At 49.1% G+C, this 22,088-nt stretch overlaps 8 protein-coding genes across 8 annotated transcripts; 4 read left to right on the forward strand and 4 right to left on the reverse strand.

Moving 5' to 3' along the window:
* Nucleotides 1-140: 140 nt before the first annotated feature.
* Nucleotides 141-1,775, forward strand: N7447_005453 (MFS maltose permease MalP; the record flags this gene model as incomplete). Its single annotated transcript, XM_057229715.1, has 1 exon — nucleotides 141-1,775. The coding sequence occupies one exon, from the start codon at nucleotides 141-143 to the stop codon at nucleotides 1,773-1,775; it is 1,635 nt and encodes a 544-aa protein (XP_057084805.1).
* Nucleotides 1,776-2,170: 395 nt separating this feature from the next.
* On the reverse strand, nucleotides 2,171-5,976 carry N7447_005454 (DNA-directed RNA polymerase I core subunit RPA135; the record flags this gene model as incomplete). Its single annotated transcript, XM_057229716.1, has 2 exons — nucleotides 2,171-2,979; nucleotides 3,036-5,976. The coding sequence occupies 2 exons, from the start codon at nucleotides 5,974-5,976 to the stop codon at nucleotides 2,171-2,173; spliced, it is 3,750 nt and encodes a 1,249-aa protein (XP_057084806.1).
* A 913-nt stretch (nucleotides 5,977-6,889) lies between these two features.
* N7447_005455 (ADP-ribosylation factor-like protein) lies at nucleotides 6,890-7,727 on the forward strand (the record flags this gene model as incomplete). The annotated part of the gene is made up of 6 exons (XM_057229717.1): nucleotides 6,890-6,939; nucleotides 7,021-7,093; nucleotides 7,140-7,159; nucleotides 7,211-7,273; nucleotides 7,320-7,391; nucleotides 7,454-7,727. The coding sequence occupies 6 exons, from the start codon at nucleotides 6,890-6,892 to the stop codon at nucleotides 7,725-7,727; spliced, it is 552 nt and encodes a 183-aa protein (XP_057084807.1).
* Nucleotides 7,728-8,491: 764 nt separating this feature from the next.
* On the reverse strand, nucleotides 8,492-10,069 carry N7447_005456 (actin family protein; the record flags this gene model as incomplete). Its single annotated transcript, XM_057229718.1, has 3 exons — nucleotides 8,492-9,368; nucleotides 9,429-9,924; nucleotides 10,027-10,069. 3 exons carry the CDS (start codon nucleotides 10,067-10,069, stop codon nucleotides 8,492-8,494), a joined length of 1,416 nt encoding a protein of 471 aa, XP_057084808.1.
* A 979-nt stretch (nucleotides 10,070-11,048) lies between these two features.
* On the reverse strand, nucleotides 11,049-12,255 carry N7447_005457 (telomere length and silencing 1 family protein; the record flags this gene model as incomplete). Its single annotated transcript, XM_057229719.1, has 3 exons — nucleotides 11,049-11,287; nucleotides 11,351-11,733; nucleotides 11,795-12,255. Coding segments are annotated over 3 exons (1,083 nt in total), but the record flags the coding sequence as incomplete, so codon positions are not given.
* Nucleotides 12,256-14,856: 2,601 nt separating this feature from the next.
* N7447_005458 (sugar porter family MFS transporter) lies at nucleotides 14,857-16,404 on the forward strand (the record flags this gene model as incomplete). Its single annotated transcript, XM_057229720.1, has 1 exon — nucleotides 14,857-16,404. One exon carries the CDS (start codon nucleotides 14,857-14,859, stop codon nucleotides 16,402-16,404), a length of 1,548 nt encoding a protein of 515 aa, XP_057084810.1.
* A 578-nt stretch (nucleotides 16,405-16,982) lies between these two features.
* On the forward strand, nucleotides 16,983-18,665 carry N7447_005459 (uncharacterized protein; the record flags this gene model as incomplete). Its single annotated transcript, XM_057229721.1, has 1 exon — nucleotides 16,983-18,665. One exon carries the CDS (start codon nucleotides 16,983-16,985, stop codon nucleotides 18,663-18,665), a length of 1,683 nt encoding a protein of 560 aa, XP_057084811.1.
* Nucleotides 18,666-18,996: 331 nt separating this feature from the next.
* N7447_005460 (GMC family oxidoreductase) lies at nucleotides 18,997-21,144 on the reverse strand (the record flags this gene model as incomplete). The annotated part of the gene is made up of 3 exons (XM_057229722.1): nucleotides 18,997-20,536; nucleotides 20,604-21,026; nucleotides 21,089-21,144. 3 exons carry the CDS (start codon nucleotides 21,142-21,144, stop codon nucleotides 18,997-18,999), a joined length of 2,019 nt encoding a protein of 672 aa, XP_057084812.1.
* Between the last annotated feature and the right edge of the window lie 944 nt (nucleotides 21,145-22,088).

The raw sequence follows: 22,088 nt of genomic DNA on the forward strand, positions 1-22,088 counted from the left end.
CTCGTTAAGGACAAACCATCGACGAACATTGACACGATTTGGTATATAAGTATGGAACACCCCAAAATACTTCTCTATCCAGTTTCACATCCAACAACCTCGAATCATCTTGAGGGCCTTCGTTTCCCTCCAATCCAGCAATGGCGTCTGAAAAGCTAGCCACCAGTCATGTCGAGAGACATGACTCAATCGAACCAGCAGGCAATGACGTGGAGGAATTCACAGACCTCAAAACCACCGCAGAAGCTCATGCCGCCATCGAAAAGGAGCACAACATGACCGCCATGGAAGCTCTCAGGCTCTACCCCAAGGCCGTGGGCTGGTCCCTCCTCCTCTCGTGCGCCATCATCATGGAAGGCTACGACACGGCCCTGATCGGCTCATTCTTCGCTTACCCGGCCTTCAACAAGAAATACGGCCATCTCCAGTCCGACGGCAAATACGGCCTCTCCGCCCCCTGGCAATTAGGCATGACCAACGGAATGAGCGTCGGTCAGATCATCGGTCTCTTCATTAACGGTATCGTCTCCGAACGCTACGGCTACCGCAGAACCCTAATGACCTGTCTCGCCGCCACCGTCGGTTTGATCTTCATCCTCTTCTTCGCTCCAAATGTCCAGACCCTTGTCGCCGGCGAGCTGCTCATGGGTATCCCCCTCGGCGTCTACCAGACCCTCACAGTCACATACGCTTCAGAGGTCTGCCCCGTCGCACTGCGCGCCTACTTGACCACCTATGTCAACCTATGCTGGGTATTCGGACAGCTCGCCGCCTCAGGCGTGCTGAGGGGTCTCGTCGACCGTGTTGATCAGTGGGCGTACCGCATTCCCTTTGCCGTGCAGTGGATATGGCCGGTGCCGATCTTCATTGGAGTATACTTAGCACCCGAGAGCCCGTGGTGGCTTGTGCGGAAGGACAGACGCGAAGACGCGATTAAGTCTGTGAAGCGACTCACACGACAAAGTGCCGACCCTACTTTCAGCGCCGAGCAAACCGTCTCCATGATTGTGTATACGAATGCGATAGAGCAGCGTACCGAGACTGGTGCCACGTATTTGGACTGCTTCAAGGGGACTGATCTACGACGCACGGAGATCGCGTGCTGTGTCTGGGCGGTGCAGAGTCTGTGCGGCAGTGGTCTGATGGGCTACTCGACTGTCTTCTACCAGCGTGCTGGGCTTGCCACGTCAATGTCGTTTACCATGTCGCTATCGCAGTATGCGATTGGAGTTGTCGGTACGTTATTCTCGTGGGTTTGCATGACATACTTTGGTCGCCGCACCCTATATGTGGGTGGTCTGGCGGTTTTGGCCTGCATCCTGTTTGTGATTGGCTTTGTGTCTGTTCCGGCAGCGTCTACCTCGCTCTCGTGGGCTACAGGATCCATGTTGCTTGTGTATACGTTCATCTATGACTCGACTGTCGGGCCGGTGTGTTTCTCGCTGGTTTCGGAGATTCCGTCGTCGAGACTCCGCATCAAGACTGTTGTGCTGGCAAGAAATGTGTATAACATCCTCAATCTGGTGACTGGTATTATTATTCCTTATATGCTGAATGTGGAAGCGTGGAATTGGAAGGGCAAGGCTGGATTCTTCTGGGGTGGACTGTGCATCTGCTGTTTTGTTTGGTCGTTCTTCAGACTTCCTGAGCCCAAGGGTCGCTCTTATGCTGAGTTGGATATTCTGTTTGAGAACAAGGTGCGCACAAGGGAATTCCCAGGTGCGAAGACCGGTTTGGTGCAGAGTGAGCTCGAGGGGGAGAAAGGCTTGGTTTGAGAGCTCAACTTGAGAGCTCAACTTGAGAGCTCAATTTGAGAGCTCAATTTGAGATGTAATATGTGGAATGCAGTAGTGGAAGTATGGTGAAGTGGCGAGTTTAATAGTATGTAATATGGATCAATAAAATGAACATCTCATCGTGTTGTAACTGAATCCTGAGGTCGTTAAACGCTGAGTAGAGAAGATTATAGGAAGTAGCCCATATACAAAGACCGTTTTCTTTAACACTTCTGATTCTGATTGGAAATGCTGTTCATACACGAAAGAATATTTGCAAAAAAGGAAAATAAGACAAGAAGCAGATGAGTATAATCATTAAAACCAGGTATACGCCACCTATGACATTGAAACAAGGAAACAATTTTTGAGATCCCCAGTCAGAGACTGATATATCAGTTATCCACCAGGAACTTCATTCTGATACCCATAGCGGCCAACTCGACATCCAAGTACCGCAGCACACCGGGCACAGCAACGATAGTAACATTGTCACCACCCACGTAGCGGTGTCCATTGCCATCTTCCCAGACCTCGGCACGGGAATCATCAAAGGTAGCCTCACGGGCACAGCGACGGCAGCGCACAACACCATTGACACCGCCAACAGCACCAATAGCAGCACCAGCGTGAGCATTGGTGCTCTGCTGGTTAGGAGCAGCCTTGGCAGCAGCGGCGGCAGCACCAGGGTTGATAGCCGCGCGGTTGCGAGACGAGCCGGAAACAGCAACCTGTGTGGACAGGAAGGAACCACAGCAGCGACAGATCCAGGTGTGCTGGGCGTCGGAGCAGTTCATGAGACGATCCTGCAGCAAAAAGGCCGCACCGTGAGCAATGAGCGAATCACGCTCCATCTCTCCGACACGGATACCACCACCCTTCGCACGACCCTTCACGGGCTGTCCCGTGAGCGCGTTGACGGGACCAGTGGTACGCACTTGGAACTTGTCGTTAACCATGTGACGCAGACGCTGGTAGTAGACCAGACCCATGTAAATGTCGGCGGAGAACTCGCGGCCTGTGATACCACTGTACAATGGCTCGTTGCCGTAGTAGTTGTAGCCGGCTTTGCGAAGCTGCTCACCGAAGTAGTCGGTTGCGGTGTTTTCTTCGGAAAATTGGAAGGGAGTGGAATCTTGCGGGAGACCGTGCATGGCACCAGCTTTGCCGGCCATGGACTCGATCATTTGAGCGATTGTCATACCTACAGATATGTTAGACTGGTGAATGGATTTGATGCGAAGACAAAGGGGAACTTACGGGATGGGAAAGCGTGGGGGTTGATGATCAGATCAGGTTGCATGCCGCTCTCGGAGAAGGGCATGTCGACCGCAGGCCAGAGTTGAGACAAAACACCCTTCTGACCGTGACGAGAGGAGAACTTGTCACCAATGACGGGCTTTCGGGGAATTCGGTACTTGACGCTGAGCGATTGAGCGGGCTCGTTACCAGTCTCGGAACCCATAAGGCGGATGCTGTCGACGTAACCTTCCTCGGCATCCTTGTATTTCATGTAGTGGGTGACTCCATCGACGTTGACGTACGAGTCGGACGCGGGATCGAAGCGGACATTGTGCCAAGCAGCGATCTTGTCACCTTCCCTGACGCGAGCACCCAGGTGCGGCATTCCATCCTCGTCGATGATGTTGCGCACCTGCTCTTTGACCTCGTCGCCGGGGGCGAATCCAAACAGCTTGGTGACCTCACGCTTGGACTTGTTCCGGCGAGAGTCGTTCTCAGCTAGAGTGACAACCTTGGTCTTGTAGACTGTACCGTGACCGAAGCCACGTTCGTGGGCGGACTTGTTGATAATCATAGCGTCGTCCATGTCGTAACCGGTGTAGGAGATAATAGCCACGACTGCGTTCATACCGTTGGGGAAGTTATCCAGACCGTAGGCGTTGTAGAGAGGCGGGCGCACAATTGGCGTTTGACCCGTTTGGATGCGGTACAACTTGTTGTCGGTACGGTGGGCAATCGAGGTACCTGGCGTACCCATGGTTTGTTTGCTCATCTGACACTGGTACATGTTACGGGGAGATTGGTTGTAGTCGGAGAAGGGGGTCATGTTCGCGACGATAGAGAGGATATTCGTGGGTGAGAACTCAATATGGGTCGAAAGACCAGGAATCAGGTCAGACTCGACACAAGCAATCTCCATGAAGGGCTGCTCGAAAGGTCCGACGTAATCCAGCTTATCCAGCGCAAGATACTTGACAGGGCGGTACATTCTCGCTGATTGGGAGAACATGTAGATACCTGGGTATTGACCGCCGCTTGAGTTGGGAATATATCCAATTTCCAATTCACGAGGAATGTTGTTTTTGCCTTCGACCTTCCAGTACCGAATGGTATCGGCGATTCTCTGGGCCTGCTTGGGCGAGCAGTAACCGATGATTCGGCCATCCAACTGGACGACAACGCTCTCGTCCAGAGCCACGGAAGACTCAGACCGGACACCAAGCTGAACCAGAGTCCGAGGCAGATGAGATACATCCAAGTTGTCTGTAGAGATCAAACACTTGTGCGACAAATGGTTGAGCAAACCGCAAGGCGATCCATCAGGGGTGTGAACGGGGCAAAGGAAACCCCAACTTTCTGGGAGCAGTTTGCGGACAGTGGTAGTCTTCAACTGAGCGAAGAAACTACCACGATGAATCATGCGGAAATGACTGATGAAACGGTAGAAGTTGATCTTCTCTGCAATGACGGTGTAACCTGAGGTTTGCTGCAAATCAAGACCCGTAGGACTGACCAAGTTACCGGTGGAGAGGAAGTACTCGAGCGCATTACCAATATTCTCGTTTGATCGCTTAACGATCTTAGAAAGGAAGTCTCGCTCAAATGCTTCGTCGGTGAACTTTGCGCCGTTGTTGCGGATGGACCAATCTCTGGCAATGGGACCGAATGAACGGAGCCACTCCTCAATACGTTCCTTCAGAATCATTCCGTAAAGGAACCCACCAAGCAGAATTTCTTGGTTGGAAACGGCATCGGGGTTATCGGGGGCACAGTCTCCTGCAACTGTCGAGTAAAGCTTGCGGATCATGAAGGTGATCAACTTGAACTTGTCCCAGTCTTGCGCCTCGGTGACATTCTCATTTCCAAGATGGGGGAGAACAACCTTGCGAAGGAACTCTGTGCCAACTTCCTCGTCAGGCATATCAGCGGAGACTCCGAGCACAGGTCGGAAAGCCTTGCCCAAGTGAGATCGGCAATCGTACTGGCTGTGCTTCTGGTAGGCGTGGTAGGTTCTCAACAAAAGCTCAACACGGTCCGTGACGAAAGTGTTGTTCAAGCCCTTGGAGGAAGCACCACCGACAATGGACTCAAAGATTTCGCGATCGTTGGTCTCGGCAAGGGCCTTGAGAATCATCATCACGGGAATAAGGTACTCGTTCTTGCGCCATGAGAAACGGAAGGTGACATTTCCATCAGAGAGGTAGTGAAGCACGTTGGTCTGCGAAGTCTGATCGGGACGGACGGATCGTATTTGAACACCAAACTTGGTGTAGGTCTGGCCACGCTTGACGAAAGAACCACGAATGATAGACATGGGGTAGTTACGCTTGCCGACGACCAGCATACGAATGAGTTTCTCGTTACCGTTGACGATGTAGAAACCGCCCAGTTCCTCGGATTCTTCGTTGTGTCGAACAAGCTCCTGCGGGGTAGCCTTCTCGAGGTGACACCGGTTGGTGCGCACCATGATCGGGACATTACCCAGCTCGCGGACAGACTCCATCCAATCTCCATTGTTGACCTGGTACTCGAGGCGAGCGCGGAGCTTACCACGGTACGTCGCATGACGCTCTCGACATTCCGAGGGGTAAATCTCACGGTTTCGGGTGGTGTACTTGTTGGTGGGGGGCAGGGTAGGCTTTTCGAGGAAGATTTCACGCACGCGAACGTTCAAGCGATTCCGCTTCGGTGGGCGAATGCCTTCTGCTTGGCGGGCCTTCTTCTGCTCATAGGTTTCGAGTTCACCATCGAGGAAGGTCTTGGTACCGATATCCCTCAATCCTGCTTCTAGGATCTTGCTGTCGTCGAAGAGAGCATTGAAGGAATCAATATGCGGTCGAATCGACTCGGCCAGCGATGGATAAGCCGTGTGGTCGGTGGGAGGATTCTTGAACAGGTTCTCCCGTCGCAGAGTGTCATATTCGACTGACCACTCTGTTTCAGTGGCTGCGGGCGCCATGATAGAAATTCGCAGCTCTCAAAAGCCGATGCGGTATAGAAAGAAGAACTGAACGGCACAATAAACGTGACCGTCAATGTGAAGATAAAAGCGCGGCAATATCGGTTCGATTCCTCCGCCCAGTATTATATCAGCCACGAGACCACAGGAATTGAACCGACAATGGCAGCTGCCAAACGAAGACGAGAGGTCTGTTCTGCTTGGGGAAATTTTTCGAGGGTGGAGCCGGATGCTTATCATCACGTGGAGATATGCATTTATGGCCTAAGGCAAGATTCCATGTCCAAGTTCGGCCTTCAGTTCCATGCCATTCCTGTATCCCTACTGAAATGTTCAACTGCAAGTTCCTGGCTCTTGAACCCCTAACCCTAGTAAACTCTAGCTTGGTTAAACTTGCAACACCACGGGAAATGTGGAAATTTGTAACGCCACACGGGCTAGATATGCTACACAACGCTATTCACCCCCCTCCATTTTGAGGCCAATGGAGCCTAAGCGCCCTCGGGGTCATGTGTGTAAGTAGATCCATCAATTCTCCATAGAAAATTGTAGATCCGACATCCTTTTTCTATTGACATCTGCCGCAGGAGGCGGCTATCCCCTTAAAACAGCTCTCTAATAATAGGCCTTTTAAATTGTTGCTTCTGATTCTTGTTTACGGTGTGGCGATCTTGCCTTTTTTTTCCTTATTTTCTTTTCTTCCTTACCTTTTACCTCTTCAAATAAGAGACTTGAAATCACCATTGAATCAACCTGTTGCGCAGTTACAAGGTTGACCCCACTCTCTGGCTTTTGTCATCCTGAGCTTTTTCCACACACAACTTCCCAGCTCTTATTCTCTCTAGCTTTCGTTATTTTTGTATTCTTTCTTTTCTATACTGTCTCTTTTCGTTTCTTTTAATATTTCCCCATCATGGCCGGCATATTTCGTGCTATCTATGACTGGCTTCTGAGGATGTTCTGGTAAGTGGGCCGTTGATAGATGCAGTTCCCGGGAGACCACGGCCCGTCCCCGCAGATGAAGCCCTGCTAAACTCCATATAGGGCCAGCGAGATGGATGTCACCATGATCGGCCTTCAGAATGCCGGCAAGTCTTCTCTGCTGCGTGTATTGGCGGTAAGTCGAATCTGATAATGTCCTTATTCGTTGCTGACCATATTAGGGTGGCGAGTTCACTATTGAGTAAGTTGTAAATGGCCTCTCTTGTCATCACGGTGTCCTAATATCTTCTAGCTCCATCCCGACAATCGGATTCAATACCAAAAGAGTGCAAAAAGGCCATGTGACCTTGAAATGGTATTGTTCATTCTTCCCGGTCAAGCACGGCGCTAACATATCCCAGCTGGGATCTGGGCGGGCAACCTCGGTTTCGGCCGATGTGGGAACGGTATTGTCGGGGTGTCAACGCGATCGTGTAAGACTTGCTTATTTCCCATTTCTTGCCCCTTTCTAGAATACTAACCAAAGTGAATAAAGGTATATCGTGGATGCAGCAGACCGTGCTGCACTCCCAGTAGCGACAGAAGAACTTCACGACCTGATGAAAAAGCCCACGCTGGATAGCATCCCCCTCTTGGTCCTCGGAAACAAGTCCGATCTTCCAGACAAGTTGTCTGTTGATGAGATCATCGAGGCGATGGATCTGAAATCCATCACCCATCGCGAAGTAAGCTGCTATGGTATCAGCGCCAAGGAGGAAACCAATCTCGACGCTGTCCTGCATTGGCTCATCGCCCGAGCTAGCCGATGAGAACCTTGCCCCTTGTGTTTGCCAGCTTTGACCCTCGACCTCTCATGATATCCCTTTCGTTTTTCATACCCCATAACTGTCTCGCATTTTGATTGTGTTCATATCCCGTAGACTCTAGCGTGTTTGGCCCGCAGCCTCCGGATGTAACGACGTTGACGATGTAGTCTTTTTTTTTGTTGCTCGTGGATTCCCGAATTCACGATGATGTATGTTAATGGTCAGTTGCGCTTCGTTTGATCCCTGTTCTTTTGTCTTTCATGATCGCTTTCCTGAATGTGTATTAGAGCATTTTAGCAATGCTCTTTGGGGGAGGGGGGAATGATTGACAGAAAGACCTGGGCAGGTCCAACATAAATAAAGTGAAACACGGACCCCAGGGCTGCACTGATGCGTTGGCAGCCAACGCATTGATGCAGATGAACATCCCCGCCAATGGATATCTCACCTTAAACATCGCATCTCATGGATGAAGATGAAACTTGGAAAAAATAATTCCATAAATCGTGGGCCATTACTTGCCACTACTCCATATAATTTACATAGATATACACTGTGCACCTTCATGTCTGCATATTATTCTCGGACAAATCAAATCAAGTGGCATTAGTCGTACACAAAATATCTAGATCAGTTTTGTAGGTCCTTCCTTGCAGACAGGCCAGATCTGGAGTTGCTCAAAACCCCCTTTCAAGCGCCCAAGATAGCACAGTAACGCCTGTAAACATCAAAATCAAAAGCCAGCAGAGAAACACGAAGATCTCGAATCATTTGCAACGCTTCTCCACAATGTTTGGTCCATGCTCCTCGTACTCTTTCTTGGAGATCCACATCTGGTGGAAAGTTCCCAAACTGGCCAGGATACTTCCGCCAATCCAGGAGCCGAAGCGTCGCTCAGAGGTGTTACCGGGAGCAGTGACACGCACCCTGGGGCCAGGGAACATCTGCATCAGTTCGTGGTTCAGACGATCAGTGAAACCATAAAGCAAGCTGGATCCACCTGTTACAACGACATTGGCCAGCAGGTGGGGCCGGAGGTCGACGTCAACGCCGGCCAAAGAAGCCTTGACAAGTTCTGGGATGGTCTGGGCAGGTGTCGGGGGAGGGAAAGTTGAGTCGGGGTCTGGAATGGCAGCCTTGGCATCGAATAGAGATTCCACCGCGCGGAAACGGTCGACACCGAAGACTTGGTTGTATCCATCGGGGAACTCGAATGGGCGACCGGGGGTGGTTCGAGCCATATCCTCGTTGGAGACTCCCGTGGGACTAGGCGCTGAGAGTCTCGTAGGCCCGGGCCACACCTGGACGACACATTCCTTGAACTCAGACAGTGTGCGCTCCTCAAGGAGAGCACGGTACGACGCATCGGGTGCTTTGTCTGCGGGGAAGGTCTTGTATTTCGCTTGGGGCGGTTGGCCAGCTTCGACAGCTGACTTCGAGCTGATAAGGTAATGAGGCGTGATTGTGATGGGTTGCGGGGCGTTGGCCTTGAAGATTGCTTTGATCTGCGACGAGATGTAATCACCACCCAACGGAGAGTGCTGCACGCCTCGTTTTAGGATCATGCCATCGTGGATTGGGGTAACAGAAATGTTGGAAGCTCCAATGTCAATAACTAGGGCGGAGGCCTTGCCAGAAGCGAAACTGTGCATGGAATTGGGTCAGCAAATGTTAGACCCTATCGTTAATGGGCCTGGTACGTACGCAGCAAGCACACCGGTGCGGGCGAGATAAAAGGCCGGGGTATCCCATTTCTCCATTGCGATTTCAATGGTCTTTTCGCGTGCCTTTGCCGGGTTCCATCCAGGCTCGGTCATCAACAATGGGCTGTCCGACAAAGGCTTCTCCTCTGACTCCACCTCCATTTCTGTAGGGAGTTCGTCTGCGGAAACATCGTTTAATCCGTTCTGGAATGGGTTGCCCGCTTTTGTGCCGGTGAGTCGCGACATGAATGAGTGTTCCCACACCCTCTCTGCCATATCCCAATCCTCGACAATTCCATCCTTGCCGATCGGGTTGTAGATGGACAGACCGGGTCGGGGGGTGACAAATACGTCGTCGCCAAATACGAGCTTCTCTTGGCCATCCGCGTTGTATTTTCCATAGTAGGTTGGGATCAATGACTTGGGAGCATCTTCACCGGCAAAGCCCGCGCGAGTGGTTGAATATCCCGGGTCTAGGACAATGGCCGACACCTCATCTATAGTCGTGCGATGATTAGTATCTTGCGCGATAGTAGTCAATCGTTCTTTGGGATCGCAGCGGCAGGCGCAATTGGAATGGCATATCTGGGATCACATACCTCCACCATACTCGGCAGCTTGAGGTGGGTTGGAAGGGTTCATCGTGAAAGTTGTGCAGGTATATCTAGGAAAGGGGTCGTAGCTGTCACAATGATTATGTGGATATTCTGGATGAGATCGCTTAAAGACAAATCAAGACGTGACCATGCGTATCGGACGGACAATCAGAGGGGCTGGTCGGAGGCAGGAGAAGGGCGGGTCTTTTTGGTGCGGGTGTAGCTTTGGCTTTGACTCCCAAACGGGCAGTTCAAGATTGGGCTTAGTCACCGTGAACCGCGGTGATGACTAATCAGGTACATTCGCTCGGCCCTAAGTAGATGTTTCGAGTATATATGGTCATGCTTGAGTCTGCATCCTGTTTATGGTTAGTATTGGAGGTGTACAGAGCTGGGTGAAAGAAAACCCATATGATACACCAAAAATAAACTGATGGGGTGGTGTATATATAATCCGAAATGAACCAAAAAGGCTCTATACCGAACAAGACATACCCAACAAACAAGACATCATTTCCTTTCTCCCTATTCCTCGTTTTTATTTCGTAACTTGATGCCTTTGTATGCATTTTATGCTTACTTCAATGTTTGGGCAAAAATAATCATTCGGCGTATTGAACTATCTGCACGAACCATCCGGCATATAGTATCTGAATATATATAGCAAAAATAGTCAGCCGGTTAGGCGGCCTTTGTCCCTGACAACGCAGGACTTTAATAACAAATCGAGGATCCACTTGACTCAAGATGATTCTATAGACTGTATACATTGGATAACACTACAATATCTTTGCTCCTTGGTGTTTGGAGCTAGAAGGATAAAGATAGTTGGCCGCAAATTGCCCATCACCTGTGGTTAAAAGAAGCTTGTGACTTGGCAGCTCTTTGAAAAAGTGGTCAGAAATAGTACTGGCGCAAAGTCATTATGGTATCGTATGCATATCGAGTAAAAACATATGCCGTAGAGGATTAAGTACATAAAGTCCATATTAAGGGAAATCTGCCGCTTTGGATGAAAGCAACAATCATTTCTTTCCCGCCTGTGCTTCCTTCTCTCGCATTGCAGCTCTTGCACTGCGACTGCCTCCAAGCTTCGGACCTCGAGGCACCTCAACATTAGCCGCCGGTTTTGCTGCGGGCCGAGTTCGACGACGAGTCTGCATGGCGTCCATAAAGTCTCGCCTGAATTGCTCAGCAACTCGGTCATCAGCAGCCTGTTGGTCATCAAGTTGTGTTTCCTCCTCGTGTTCATCATAAATTTCCACTATAATAGTAGTGTTAGCAAAGACAAAGATTCTGTAAGATTCTACACTTGAATACGACCTACATCTGCTCTCACGTAGTACCTCCTCGACAAGACGATCTCTTGCGATGTCTGCCTCTGTCCTCTGTTTGCGATTACGCCATGACTTGCCGTCTGGGCCAGGGCGACCCGTCTCTGAAGCAGCATGAGCCACTGATGCGGGCAGTTCTCCCTTCTCGGTCATTTGCCGAGTCGCAGCTTCTGTCCGTACAATGTTTCGTAATGTGGCTTCGTGACCGAGGTCGATTTCATGGAGTTTGCCTAGCGATGCAGGTTCACGTGTCTGATGTCCAGGTAGCGATAGCCCCGCAGCGACTTCTTCCTGGGTTGGTTGGTTGGAACCTGAGTGGTCCACCTTTGATTCGGGCTGGTAGCGCTTAGCCATCTCGGAATCTATGAATGCCATCCTTATCTCGTTAGTCTACATTAAACGAACTGAACGATCAGCTATAGGAAAAAAATTCGTACATGTGCTTGTCAACATCCACTGTCTGACCAGTATATCCCGTGAAACGTTCGTTCATTGCTCGGATCTTCTCATCCTCAGTTTCTCCGGCTGCTGGTACTCGCGCTAGTTGCTGACCCTGATCATCTCCTAGTCGTGACGCGGTAGAAAACCCAATGCCGCCCTTCCGAACTGCGCGTGGCCGCCGAAGATTATTGCTCCCCGGAGCCTGTGACGCGCTAGGATTGTCATTCTGGTAATCGGCCTCTTCGGTGTCTGGGATCTCATGATCGGGACGTCGTCGCATGAACTTGCGCTTTTTCGCTGGACGAAACAGGGATTCGGTTGGCACAACATCTTCTTGCGTGTCCATAGTGATTTGCGGCAACGTAAACTTGGGTGGCAGAGGAAAGACAAGCGGCAAATTAATTGTCAAGGTGAGGTCATTCAGCAGACCAACTACAATTGGCCGATTCCCGACCGCTCTTTATTCTGCCTATTATATCGATTATGGAAGCACGATAAAACGAAATCCTAACATGTAAGCTTCCCTTTTTAGACAAATTAGACCTAAATTCGAATATGACATAAGAATATCAACCTGCAATTGCTTCTAAGCTAGGCCCTAGTCTTCTAGCAACTTGCGGGAGCCTTATGTCCCTATAACAATAATCCAGGCATATGAGGCTGCGATAGTACAGATACAGTAGGCGGTCAACCTTGGAAGGCCTACAAGTAGTAACTTGCCCATACACCAGCGTTTGGCTGATATAATTGTTCAAATGTTGTCGATTATGCAAGTTGATGTAATACTATAAATTACCTGATCATAGTTTGCGTTACCCTAGTATAAACCTAAGGCTAACTAAAAATAGCCGAAGTAGATATTGACATGACTGAACCGGCTACCTAAGTACCTACATAGGTAAGGTTTGTCAAGGATTTTCAACTCCAAGTAAACAAAGAGATATTCCCGATGATTTTACTACTCAATCTCAAAATCAGGTTAGAGCCAAAATATGTATGATTATTGAACCGGGACACGAGTCACGCGACATCAAAAAGAGAGTTGTTTGATCCAGAGCCTATCCATAGCTCTTCCAACGCATACATAGCCCTCCAGGACTGTTTATCTTATCTGACAGGGATGGTAAGTGTAGAGCAGCGTGCATTGAGATATACTTCCAAGGTAGGTTATATGATAGGAGAATAAAGTAGTCAAAGTTTGCTAGTCGGACCTGGAAAGTCTAGCCTTGGTTAGGCCCGGGGGATTTTCCCTATTCCCGAGGTCCGTTTCCGACCGACTTAGGTGGTTTTGCCTAGATCGCTTGCATTTATCCGAGAATAGCCACGTGTATTACCCGGGGTAACTAATATACAAGTTCCAAACTAATGAACCTGGGACCCAGAGGAGGACCCGAATAATACCATACATTAGCTTTTGAGACTACGAAGTATACTTTCCACAGAAGACCGAGGAAGACCGGGTGTCGCTAATATCTAGAGACGCGAGGGCCATTGGATTATAGAAAAATAAAACGAAACATGTGTCACCGAAAGAGATTGAACCCCTAAAGCCGTCTCCGTAATTGTGCCGCGCCCAGCACATATGCCCTGTGTCTTGGACGGCTAGTAGCGGGAAACCGAGTCACGGATGAAGGGCATATGGATATCACGCGCTTAATTTAGCCATCATGTGTCTAATTTAACTTAATGATATGAATCGGGAAGTTGTGCTCCGTACTAGAATAACCAATACAAAATTTTAGATCCATTTGTACATGTACTATGTGCACACTATGTGCATAGAATTCTGGAACATGACCCCGGACGGGGTTTTATCTCTGGCTGATTCAGGATCTGACCGAAGGTACAAATAATCAAAATATGTCGGTAAGCGTGTTCGTAAGCATGTCAAACAAGAGGAAAAGGCTAGAAATTTCCCTCCCTAGGTTAGGGTAGATTGTCAAACCTCTAAGCTATAGTGTAGCGAGCATATGCTTTCAATTTGGCTATTTTAAAAAAAATTGCTGACCGATCTCTCTCAATTCATCCATTTGGTTATTGGTCAAGTTTTTCACCTTATCTAGAGTATCTACTAGACCCCGCAAAAAAATGTTGAGATTTCAGACTCCAGGTGAGCCGAATACGTCTACGGTGTGCAGAGAGGTCTTCCATGAATTTTCTCAACAATATAACTCGGACATCTCTCGGAGAAAGCGGCAAGGTATCCACCTGGGTCCCAGGGAAGAATACGTACATAAAGGACAACGTAGGTGGCTACCTAGATAGCCGAGGATATTCAAGACTTCCCTTCTCTTTTCCTGAACCAAAAAATGACGATCTCCGCTAGATATATATCTTAATACGGGAAAATCCGGAGAGTGACCGAGATGGTGGAGTGGGATGAAAAAACCCCAGGTTAAATTCGAAGTTGAATTTACTATATCTTGGCACTTGGCAGTGGACAAGCCTTAAGCCTTTGAGGCTAGCTCAAGCCTTTTCCCGAGTTTGGAATGCCGAGACCGGTCCGAGTAGGTAATGATACTCTCAATGATACTCTCAAAAATCGTACCTAAAAATTTTCATGCCCCGGCATTTGTCGGAAAATAAAATGTGCCAGTACTTCCCCAAAATGTTTCTTCAAATTCCAGGGGATTCTAATTGACGGACTAAGACCGGGGGAGGGGGGCCGTAATCTAGTCTATATTATTCGGCATTTCATCCAATCAGCCCTCAGATTATCCCGCCTCTTAACTATAATTTTCGGCCCTAAGTGGCCGTGGATCTAAGCGGTTTTAACTCGGGTGTGGCGAAGGCACCGGATCATTGCACACCGGGACCAAACCTACCCCGTGGAGTCGGCGGTATGGTCGAGTCACAGTCCCATAATATCGAAATTTGACTAAAGTAGTGGCACCACGGTGGATAGTCCCAATCCACTGTGGAATTCTCCATCCCACAGGTACAATGATTAATTTTTCTGATGCGGGGTCTCCACGAGAAGGGCTGACCGGCTATAAACCCATGGAGAGTCCTCTTCTTCTTCTCTCTCTCTCTCTCATCCCTATACACACACTCCAATATGGTCACATTATTCCGAGGAAAAGCACTGAGCGTAGCGCAGGCGCTGCTCATTGTAGCACCGGCCTTCATCGTCTTCGGTTACAACCAATCTGGCTTGGGCCCTCTGGCTACCTTGCAGAGCTGGGTGAGCGTGTTCCCTGAAATCGACACAATCAACACCGAGGGTGCTCAGCGTGCGCATAACTCGACAGGCAAGGGTACTGTGATCGGATCCTTCCAGCTCGGTGCTCTATTTGGAGCCTTGTCGTGTACATTCCTGGGTGACCGCCTCGGTCGCCGCAAGACTATCTTCTTGGGTGCTATCCTTACTATCATCGGTCAACTGCTGCAGACTGCGGCTTACGGGTTGCCACAATTCATTGTTGGCCGTGTTATTCTTGGTGTCGGTGTCGGTCAACTGAGTGTTGCCGTTCCCGTATGGCAGTCTGAGTGCACATCAGCCAAACACCGTGGACAACACGTGGTCGTGGACGGTATCTGTATCTGTTTGGGTTACGTTCTCTGTAACTGGATTGATTTTGGCTTGAGCAAAGTCCCTGGAGCCTTGCAATGGCGTGTGCCGCTGGCCATTTCCTTCTTCTTCTCCCTCGTCGTTGTGCTCTCAATCTTCTTGCTCCCCGAGTCTCCTCGATGGCTCGTGCGAGTTGGCCGGGTCGAAGAGGCCGCCCAAAGTCTAGCTGCCTACAAGGGTCTGTCTGAAGATGACGAGGCTGTCCGCACCGAAATCGCTAGCATCGAGACCTCCCTCGAGAGTACAGTCGACAGCACCTCGCTCATGGATATCTTCAGCAGCAAGGCCGACGACGAGCGTCTTCTCTACCGGTTCTGTCTGTGTGTTGCACTGCAATTCTTCCAGCAAATGTGTGGTGGAAACCTGATCTCGACATACGTGTCCACAATCTTCGAAGAGAACCTCAACATGAGCAGTGACCTGGCTCGCATTCTGTCTTCATGTGCCATGACCTGGAAGTTCATCTGCAGCTTCATCTCCTTCTTCGCCATCGACCGACTCGGCCGCCGAAAGATCTTCATGATCAGCGGCACTGGTATGTGTGTCTGCATGACCGTCCTCGCCATCACCAACAGCTTCAAAGACAACACAACTGCCTCGATTATTTCGGCCGTCTTCATCTTCCTCTTCAACTCGTTCTATCCTATCGGTTTCCTTGGTGGTAACTTCCTCTACTGTACCGAGGTCGCTCCTATGCGTCTCCGTGTCGCCATGTCCGCCGTCTCGACTGCGAACCACTGGCTGTGGAACTTTGTGGTTGTCATGATCACCCCCGTCGCGCTCGATACCATCGGATACAAGTACTACATTGTGTACGCTGTCATCTCTGCTTGCATTCCAGTCTCGGTTTACTTCTTCTATCCCGAGACGATGAACCGCAACTTGGAGGCTTTGAACCACGTCTTTCGCGATGCCGCGACCCCATGGGATATTGTCGCCATGGCTCGTCGCCTGCCTCAGGGCGAGGCTTCCGAGGTGGACGAGTGGATGCACTCGGAGGAGAAGCGTGCGATTGACCAGAAGGAAAATGCTTAAATTATAGATTAGATTTGTTTGAGACGTTGCCAACTGTATATACTATGTCTGACGATGATGATAGAATGGATTGTACTGAAGTATAATCTAAATAAATGAGATCATTAAATTGAGCCTATCAAGAATTTTTCCCTCTGAGATGTCCCAAGTCCCATGAACAGCCTAAATGCAACTCAGAGATGTAAATTATTTCTCAGGAACGTCAAGTCAACTTCTTTGTCTTCTATTCTTGGACCTCTCTCGGGTTTCAATGCTATCTTTGAGTTGATATACCATGTCATTGTCATTGTTTTCCCAAGGTTATTAACTCCACGTCGGGTTTCTTTGTCTTCCAAGGCTATGTTTGGGTCCACGTCCTCGGAGTATTATTAATTGTTCACCCTTTGTGTTTTATTCTTTGGCCTTATCTCTGGAATTGTGTGCTTGGTCACGATGAGGATAATAATAGCTTCAACAAAGACCAGTCAAATGACCAGAGCTACCTATATAATCCCCCCTCTGCACGTCTCCTGGTCTTCATTCCAAGTTCATTATCCAATAAACCAAATTGTTTCATTTATCTCAAAATTACCAGCACAATGCTCAGAAGAATTCGTCACTCATTGAATTGTTTACCAAGACGCCACTGCAGTTGTGACTCTGACAGCGACTCTTCGGTGGTCCGACGACCTAAGCGCACACAGCGAGGAACCCGACCTAATCGCCCAGTAGTAAATGCACCAAAGCAAGTCCTGCGTCAACCACTTCCTAAGAATGTGGACAAAAGCCCGGCTCCAGCCGAGCCCAAACACAGCAATAAAGGTGAAGAGAACGAAGAAGTTGAGGATGACGATGGCGGCGATGATTGTTATTCTGCTGACCCCCCACCCACCGAGGTTTCTCACACAGGAATAACACCCGCAGTGAGTGAGACAAATATCGAAGGTGAGTCTTTGTCTAGTGATGACCCATCTTCCCTTTCAACAAGATATCCACACGCAGACTGCCCACCCGAGCTAAGTGATGTCTATTCCAACAAGAGTTCATCTAGTGATGACTTTTATTCCGTTTCAACAAGAAATTTACACACAAGTATCACTCCTGAGATGAGTGATGCCGGCCGTAGTGAGTCCCAATATCATTCATTCCCAGAATCAGAAGGAAGCTCTTTTCCAGTGAGAATGTATTCTGCATGTGAAACCAGTACCGACGAAGAGGGCTACAATGGAGCTGATGAGGGCAGCTATAATTTCGACGGAACCCAACACCACGACGAAGAAATGTGCGATGACGAGACAGTGCCTGAGCTTGGAGAAATTGGAGGACGAACCGAATATTACAGCTCCGAATATCATAGCCAATCATGGCGGAGCACTTCTAGTGATAGAAGGCGCCGGCGTTCGCTAGAGAGTCAAGCTCGAGCCGATGCTGAATACAGGGATCTTCATGGCTCCGGCGGCAGTAGCGGCGGCAGCAAGCGGCAGCGTCTTGAACGGTCATCCGGTATCGCAAGCGGGAGAGTGAAGAGTGATGTCGAACCAACCACGAGAGACATCTTCAGGTACCGAAAGAAAGGAGCACAATACCAAAGATGGATAGACGACCCCGCAGAGCCAGGATGCAACGTTTACCCGGCAACATTAACTATAGAGCAAATGACTGACGAAATGCAGCAATACCCTTGGGTAATCCAGGACTCTTACACCACGGTTGAGCCCATGGCACTTCAAGGCGGTGATGTCGAATCGATGAATATTGCTCGTGGGGGTGAACGATACCGCTACACATACCTCCGAAGAGATCCGGGACCAAATTCGCACGATTCTTGTGAATTTGAACATCGGGTTGCCCGTGGCGTTCTCGTTGCGGAGAGACTTTGGAAGGAAGACGGTCCTCATTGGAATGAGGTCGCTCGGGCTCAATACTTGCTTGATTTTAACCTGAAAACTCTGAGGCATGTTGTTTTTACTGATGTCTGGAATGAGGAAACAGCTCCGTATATACGCCATGAACTATACCCTAGATTGGGTGTTACATGGGCACAGGCAGGAAACGTCGACTGTATGGTATTTGAGCACGGTAGCACTGAATACCACGAGCTCCTCGGTACACAGTTGGGTAAAGGCGTCGCTTGCCTTGTTCTTTCATCATTCCCTAGGGGAACAATGAAGATCAATCGTATTGTCACTTGGTCTAATTCGGATTTGCCGCAGATTAGATTTGTGATTGAACCTGTTACTGGTGCGCCTATTGCTGTGGCCACAGCTGCATCATTTATATGATTTGATTAATTGCATCTACTGGCGCTAGAATTTAGTTTATGGAATTGTTTTAGAGATAAAAAGCAGCTTACTCTTATAATCTTTCAGTTCGCTTCTATAGTAGACAACCTTTAGAAAATAGTAATTAGTTAGGTTGGCCAGACACGTGGGATATCTTCCAAGCTTAACATGGGCAATTGTTAATAGTTATGTAAAGTTTGAGACTGACTGCTTTCAGGAAGTCATCAGAAATAAGAAATTATACAAGAATGGGCAGGGAAGATGGTCACAGCCACAGACAGCAAAAAGAAAACAAGACAGGAAGATCGCAAGCTGGGTATCAGCCCAAGTATTATACAGCATCGGCAATGATAACCTCAGCAGCCTTCTCACTAATCATGTAAATTGGTAGGGCGATATAGTACCCCGGAATCTTGGGAAAGACGGAAGCATCCACAACACGCAGCCCATCAACCCCCCGAACACGGAAGTCAGCATCCAACACAGCCTGAGGATCTCCATCCTCTCCAATAGCAGCGGTGCAGCAAGCATGGTGGCCCCATGCCTCTTGCTTAATGAAGTCTTTCATCTCACTCTCGCTAGTGACATTAGGTCCCGGCCAGACCTCTTCAAATCCGCCATCGAGGGGAATAAGATCATCAAAGATCGTGCGGGAGAATTGCATTGCTTCATACACAGCCTGCAAGTCCTTGTCATCTGCACCATCTGTGGTCACTCCGGTATCGAACGAGTGGAAGTTGATAAGGGGCATATCACGTGGGTCAGTAGATCGCAGCTCAACCGTGCCGGCATTGTTGCGGGAGCGTGATTTCAACGTGATCCAGGTCCAGTGCTGGGAATCCTTGAGCCCTTCGTAAGAATAGTTGGGATAATAACCGGGAAAGTTGACCGGTGCTCCTGAGATCAGTAGGTCGGGCTCATCCTCTGCGACAGACGACTTGCGAATGATGGCTATGGCAATTCCATTGGTGGTATAGGTGCCCTTGAACAAGGGATTGTTTTCATACTGCTCCAGACAAGGATCGGGAAGGGAATACATAAAGGTACACTTGGATGTGAGGACGAAATCGGTGGGTGACTTTCCCACTGTACCCATCTCGTACCGGTCCTGAAGGTTACGACCGACGCCGGGGAGATTCACCAGGGTTGAAATTCCAAGCTTGGATAACTCCTCCTTTGGGCCAATACCACTTAGCTTCAGTAGCTGGGGAGTGTTAAACGAGCCTGCAGATAGGATCACTTCACGAGCAGCACTCACGCTACCTGGTGTCCCGTCAGACGTTGTCTGAGAAGCCCGGGGGTCTGCGCGGTAGAGGCTCTGTCCCCGAAGGTAGTCAACCCCGGTAGCCCGTGGCTTAGCTCCGGTGGTATCGAACCGGAGTTTGGTGACCAGGGTGTTCAGCTGGATATCAAGGTGATATTTTCGCGAACCATCCGAGTTCACAGCATTGACCGTCTTCATGAGGAACTCTCGAGGACCTGTCCGCTTATACTCAGGAACATCCACAGCGAGAGGCACTTGGTATGGGCCCTCCTCGTAGTCGCGCGAGGGAAGGGGATTGTTCAGGTCACGCAGCAGAATTCCTGCAAGACCCGCGACCGTGGTGATCAGTTTACCCAACAGTGTTTGACCCGCGGCGGTCGCACCGGCCAGGATCAAGGACAGAAGCTTTTGGTCTTCAATGACAAGGCGCAAGTCTGTAAGACTCGTTGTAAGCCATCCGTCAAATCCGTGGCCTAGTAGGCTGCTGGGAAGATAGCGGTTGCGCTCTAGTCTCTTGAAGTATTGTCGCATATTTGAGGCAGACCATGACTCATTGCCAGTGAGACTTGCCAGTTGCTCCCAGTCATTCTCATACGGGTAGATGGTGCTATCAAGATAGTGATTAGCATATGATAGTCACGTCCGGCAAGCACCGCGGAGAGTATATGGCTCACATCATGGCATTGTGAGCGGAGCATCCACCCAAAGTACCTGCTCGAGGGTATAAAATCCCCAAGGGTTCGGAGCCATTGGGCGCATGGCTTCCAACATGGAGGTCACCGGAAGGTGTCCGGTAAGTCATCTTGGTGTCTTCTTTCTGACGAGTCAGGTTCGAGTAGTGATTCACGAAATAATCCCATCTCATCGGCTCGTATTCAGTAGATTGGAGCTGTAGAGCGGGGACGATTTGCTTGGTCGCATTTCCCTGGTCATCTCCTGCTTCTAGAAGAAGCACCTTGTACCCTGCAATTGCCAACCGTGCTGCTACAGGGCCACCTCCAGCGCCAGAGCCAACAACCACATAATCATACTTGGGGTTTTCGTTATCCGAAGACCGCTTGTGCGTATCATGATATCGATGGTCTGGTTTATGATCACTGTTTTACGGCGTTAGTCTGTACCATTTAAGATCCGAGTGGGCAACTGGGGAAATACGTACTAAGCCAAAACAACCGAAAGGGTGGACAGTAGCCCAATGATTGCAGAAAAACGCATAGCAAAAGAAGGGAGAAGTACTCCAAAATCAAAAGAGCAAAAATGAAATCTTCAAGCAAAAGCAAAAGAGCGAAAATGAAATCTTCAAGCAAAAGCAAAAGAGCGAAAATGGAATCTTCAAGCAAAAGCAAAAGAGCGACCTAGGATAGACACAACTCGTCTCCTGGGCTCTGGTTCTATTATAAGACCGAAGCAAAAGCACGACGGGCATACAATTTTTGGCCGTGCTATATCCCCCTTCTCCTTGTGGATGCGATCGACAAAAGCTTCTACTTTCCAAGTTAGCCTGTATCCCGCATGAATATCTCGGCATACACCAATACAGCTCTGGTAACAGAAGTATTCCCGAGGGCGTTTATAGTAAATTTCCTCTGTTGGGTTGCTTCCTATCTATGTAGTTCGTAAAGGGGTTCCTTGCACCTAAAGATAACTCTGACAAATGAAGGATATCTTATGGGGTCAAAATATGTTTGGATCCTGATTCCTCGAGCCGACGTCTTCATTTGGCACGCCGATCATACAGCCCCCGAACAGCCGGTGAAGCTAGTCTTTGGTTAATGTTCTTTTTTTGCTCGTAACAATGATATATTTTACTGTTTCGGGTATTCTAAGTATTACTGCGCAAAATGAGTGGATCGGGACTTCTCCATACTGTGACTTTCGAAAGCCACTCGGGAGTTGCTCCACTCTCCAGTAAAGACAGATGTAACGGCTATCTGTGCGGAGGACACTGTGCCTGGAAGCTAAAAGCCCCTTATTATCTTGCTTCCTTCCTGTTTCAATAATGCCGGAAATATCCCCTTATATGTGGAGTTAATTTTGTATGGAACGAAATTACGATATAGTCACTTGAATAAGTAAAGTTGTATTATGCGTTTATTAAATTGAAGAGGAACGACGTCAATTTAGTAGGATTCAACAATCCGATGACTGCAAATAAATGA

This window comes from Penicillium robsamsonii (assembly GCF_028829455.1).
Source record: "Penicillium robsamsonii strain IBT 29466 chromosome Unknown utg000003l_segment0_segment0, whole genome shotgun sequence".
NCBI classification, from domain to species: Eukaryota; Fungi; Ascomycota; class Eurotiomycetes; order Eurotiales; family Aspergillaceae; genus Penicillium; species Penicillium robsamsonii.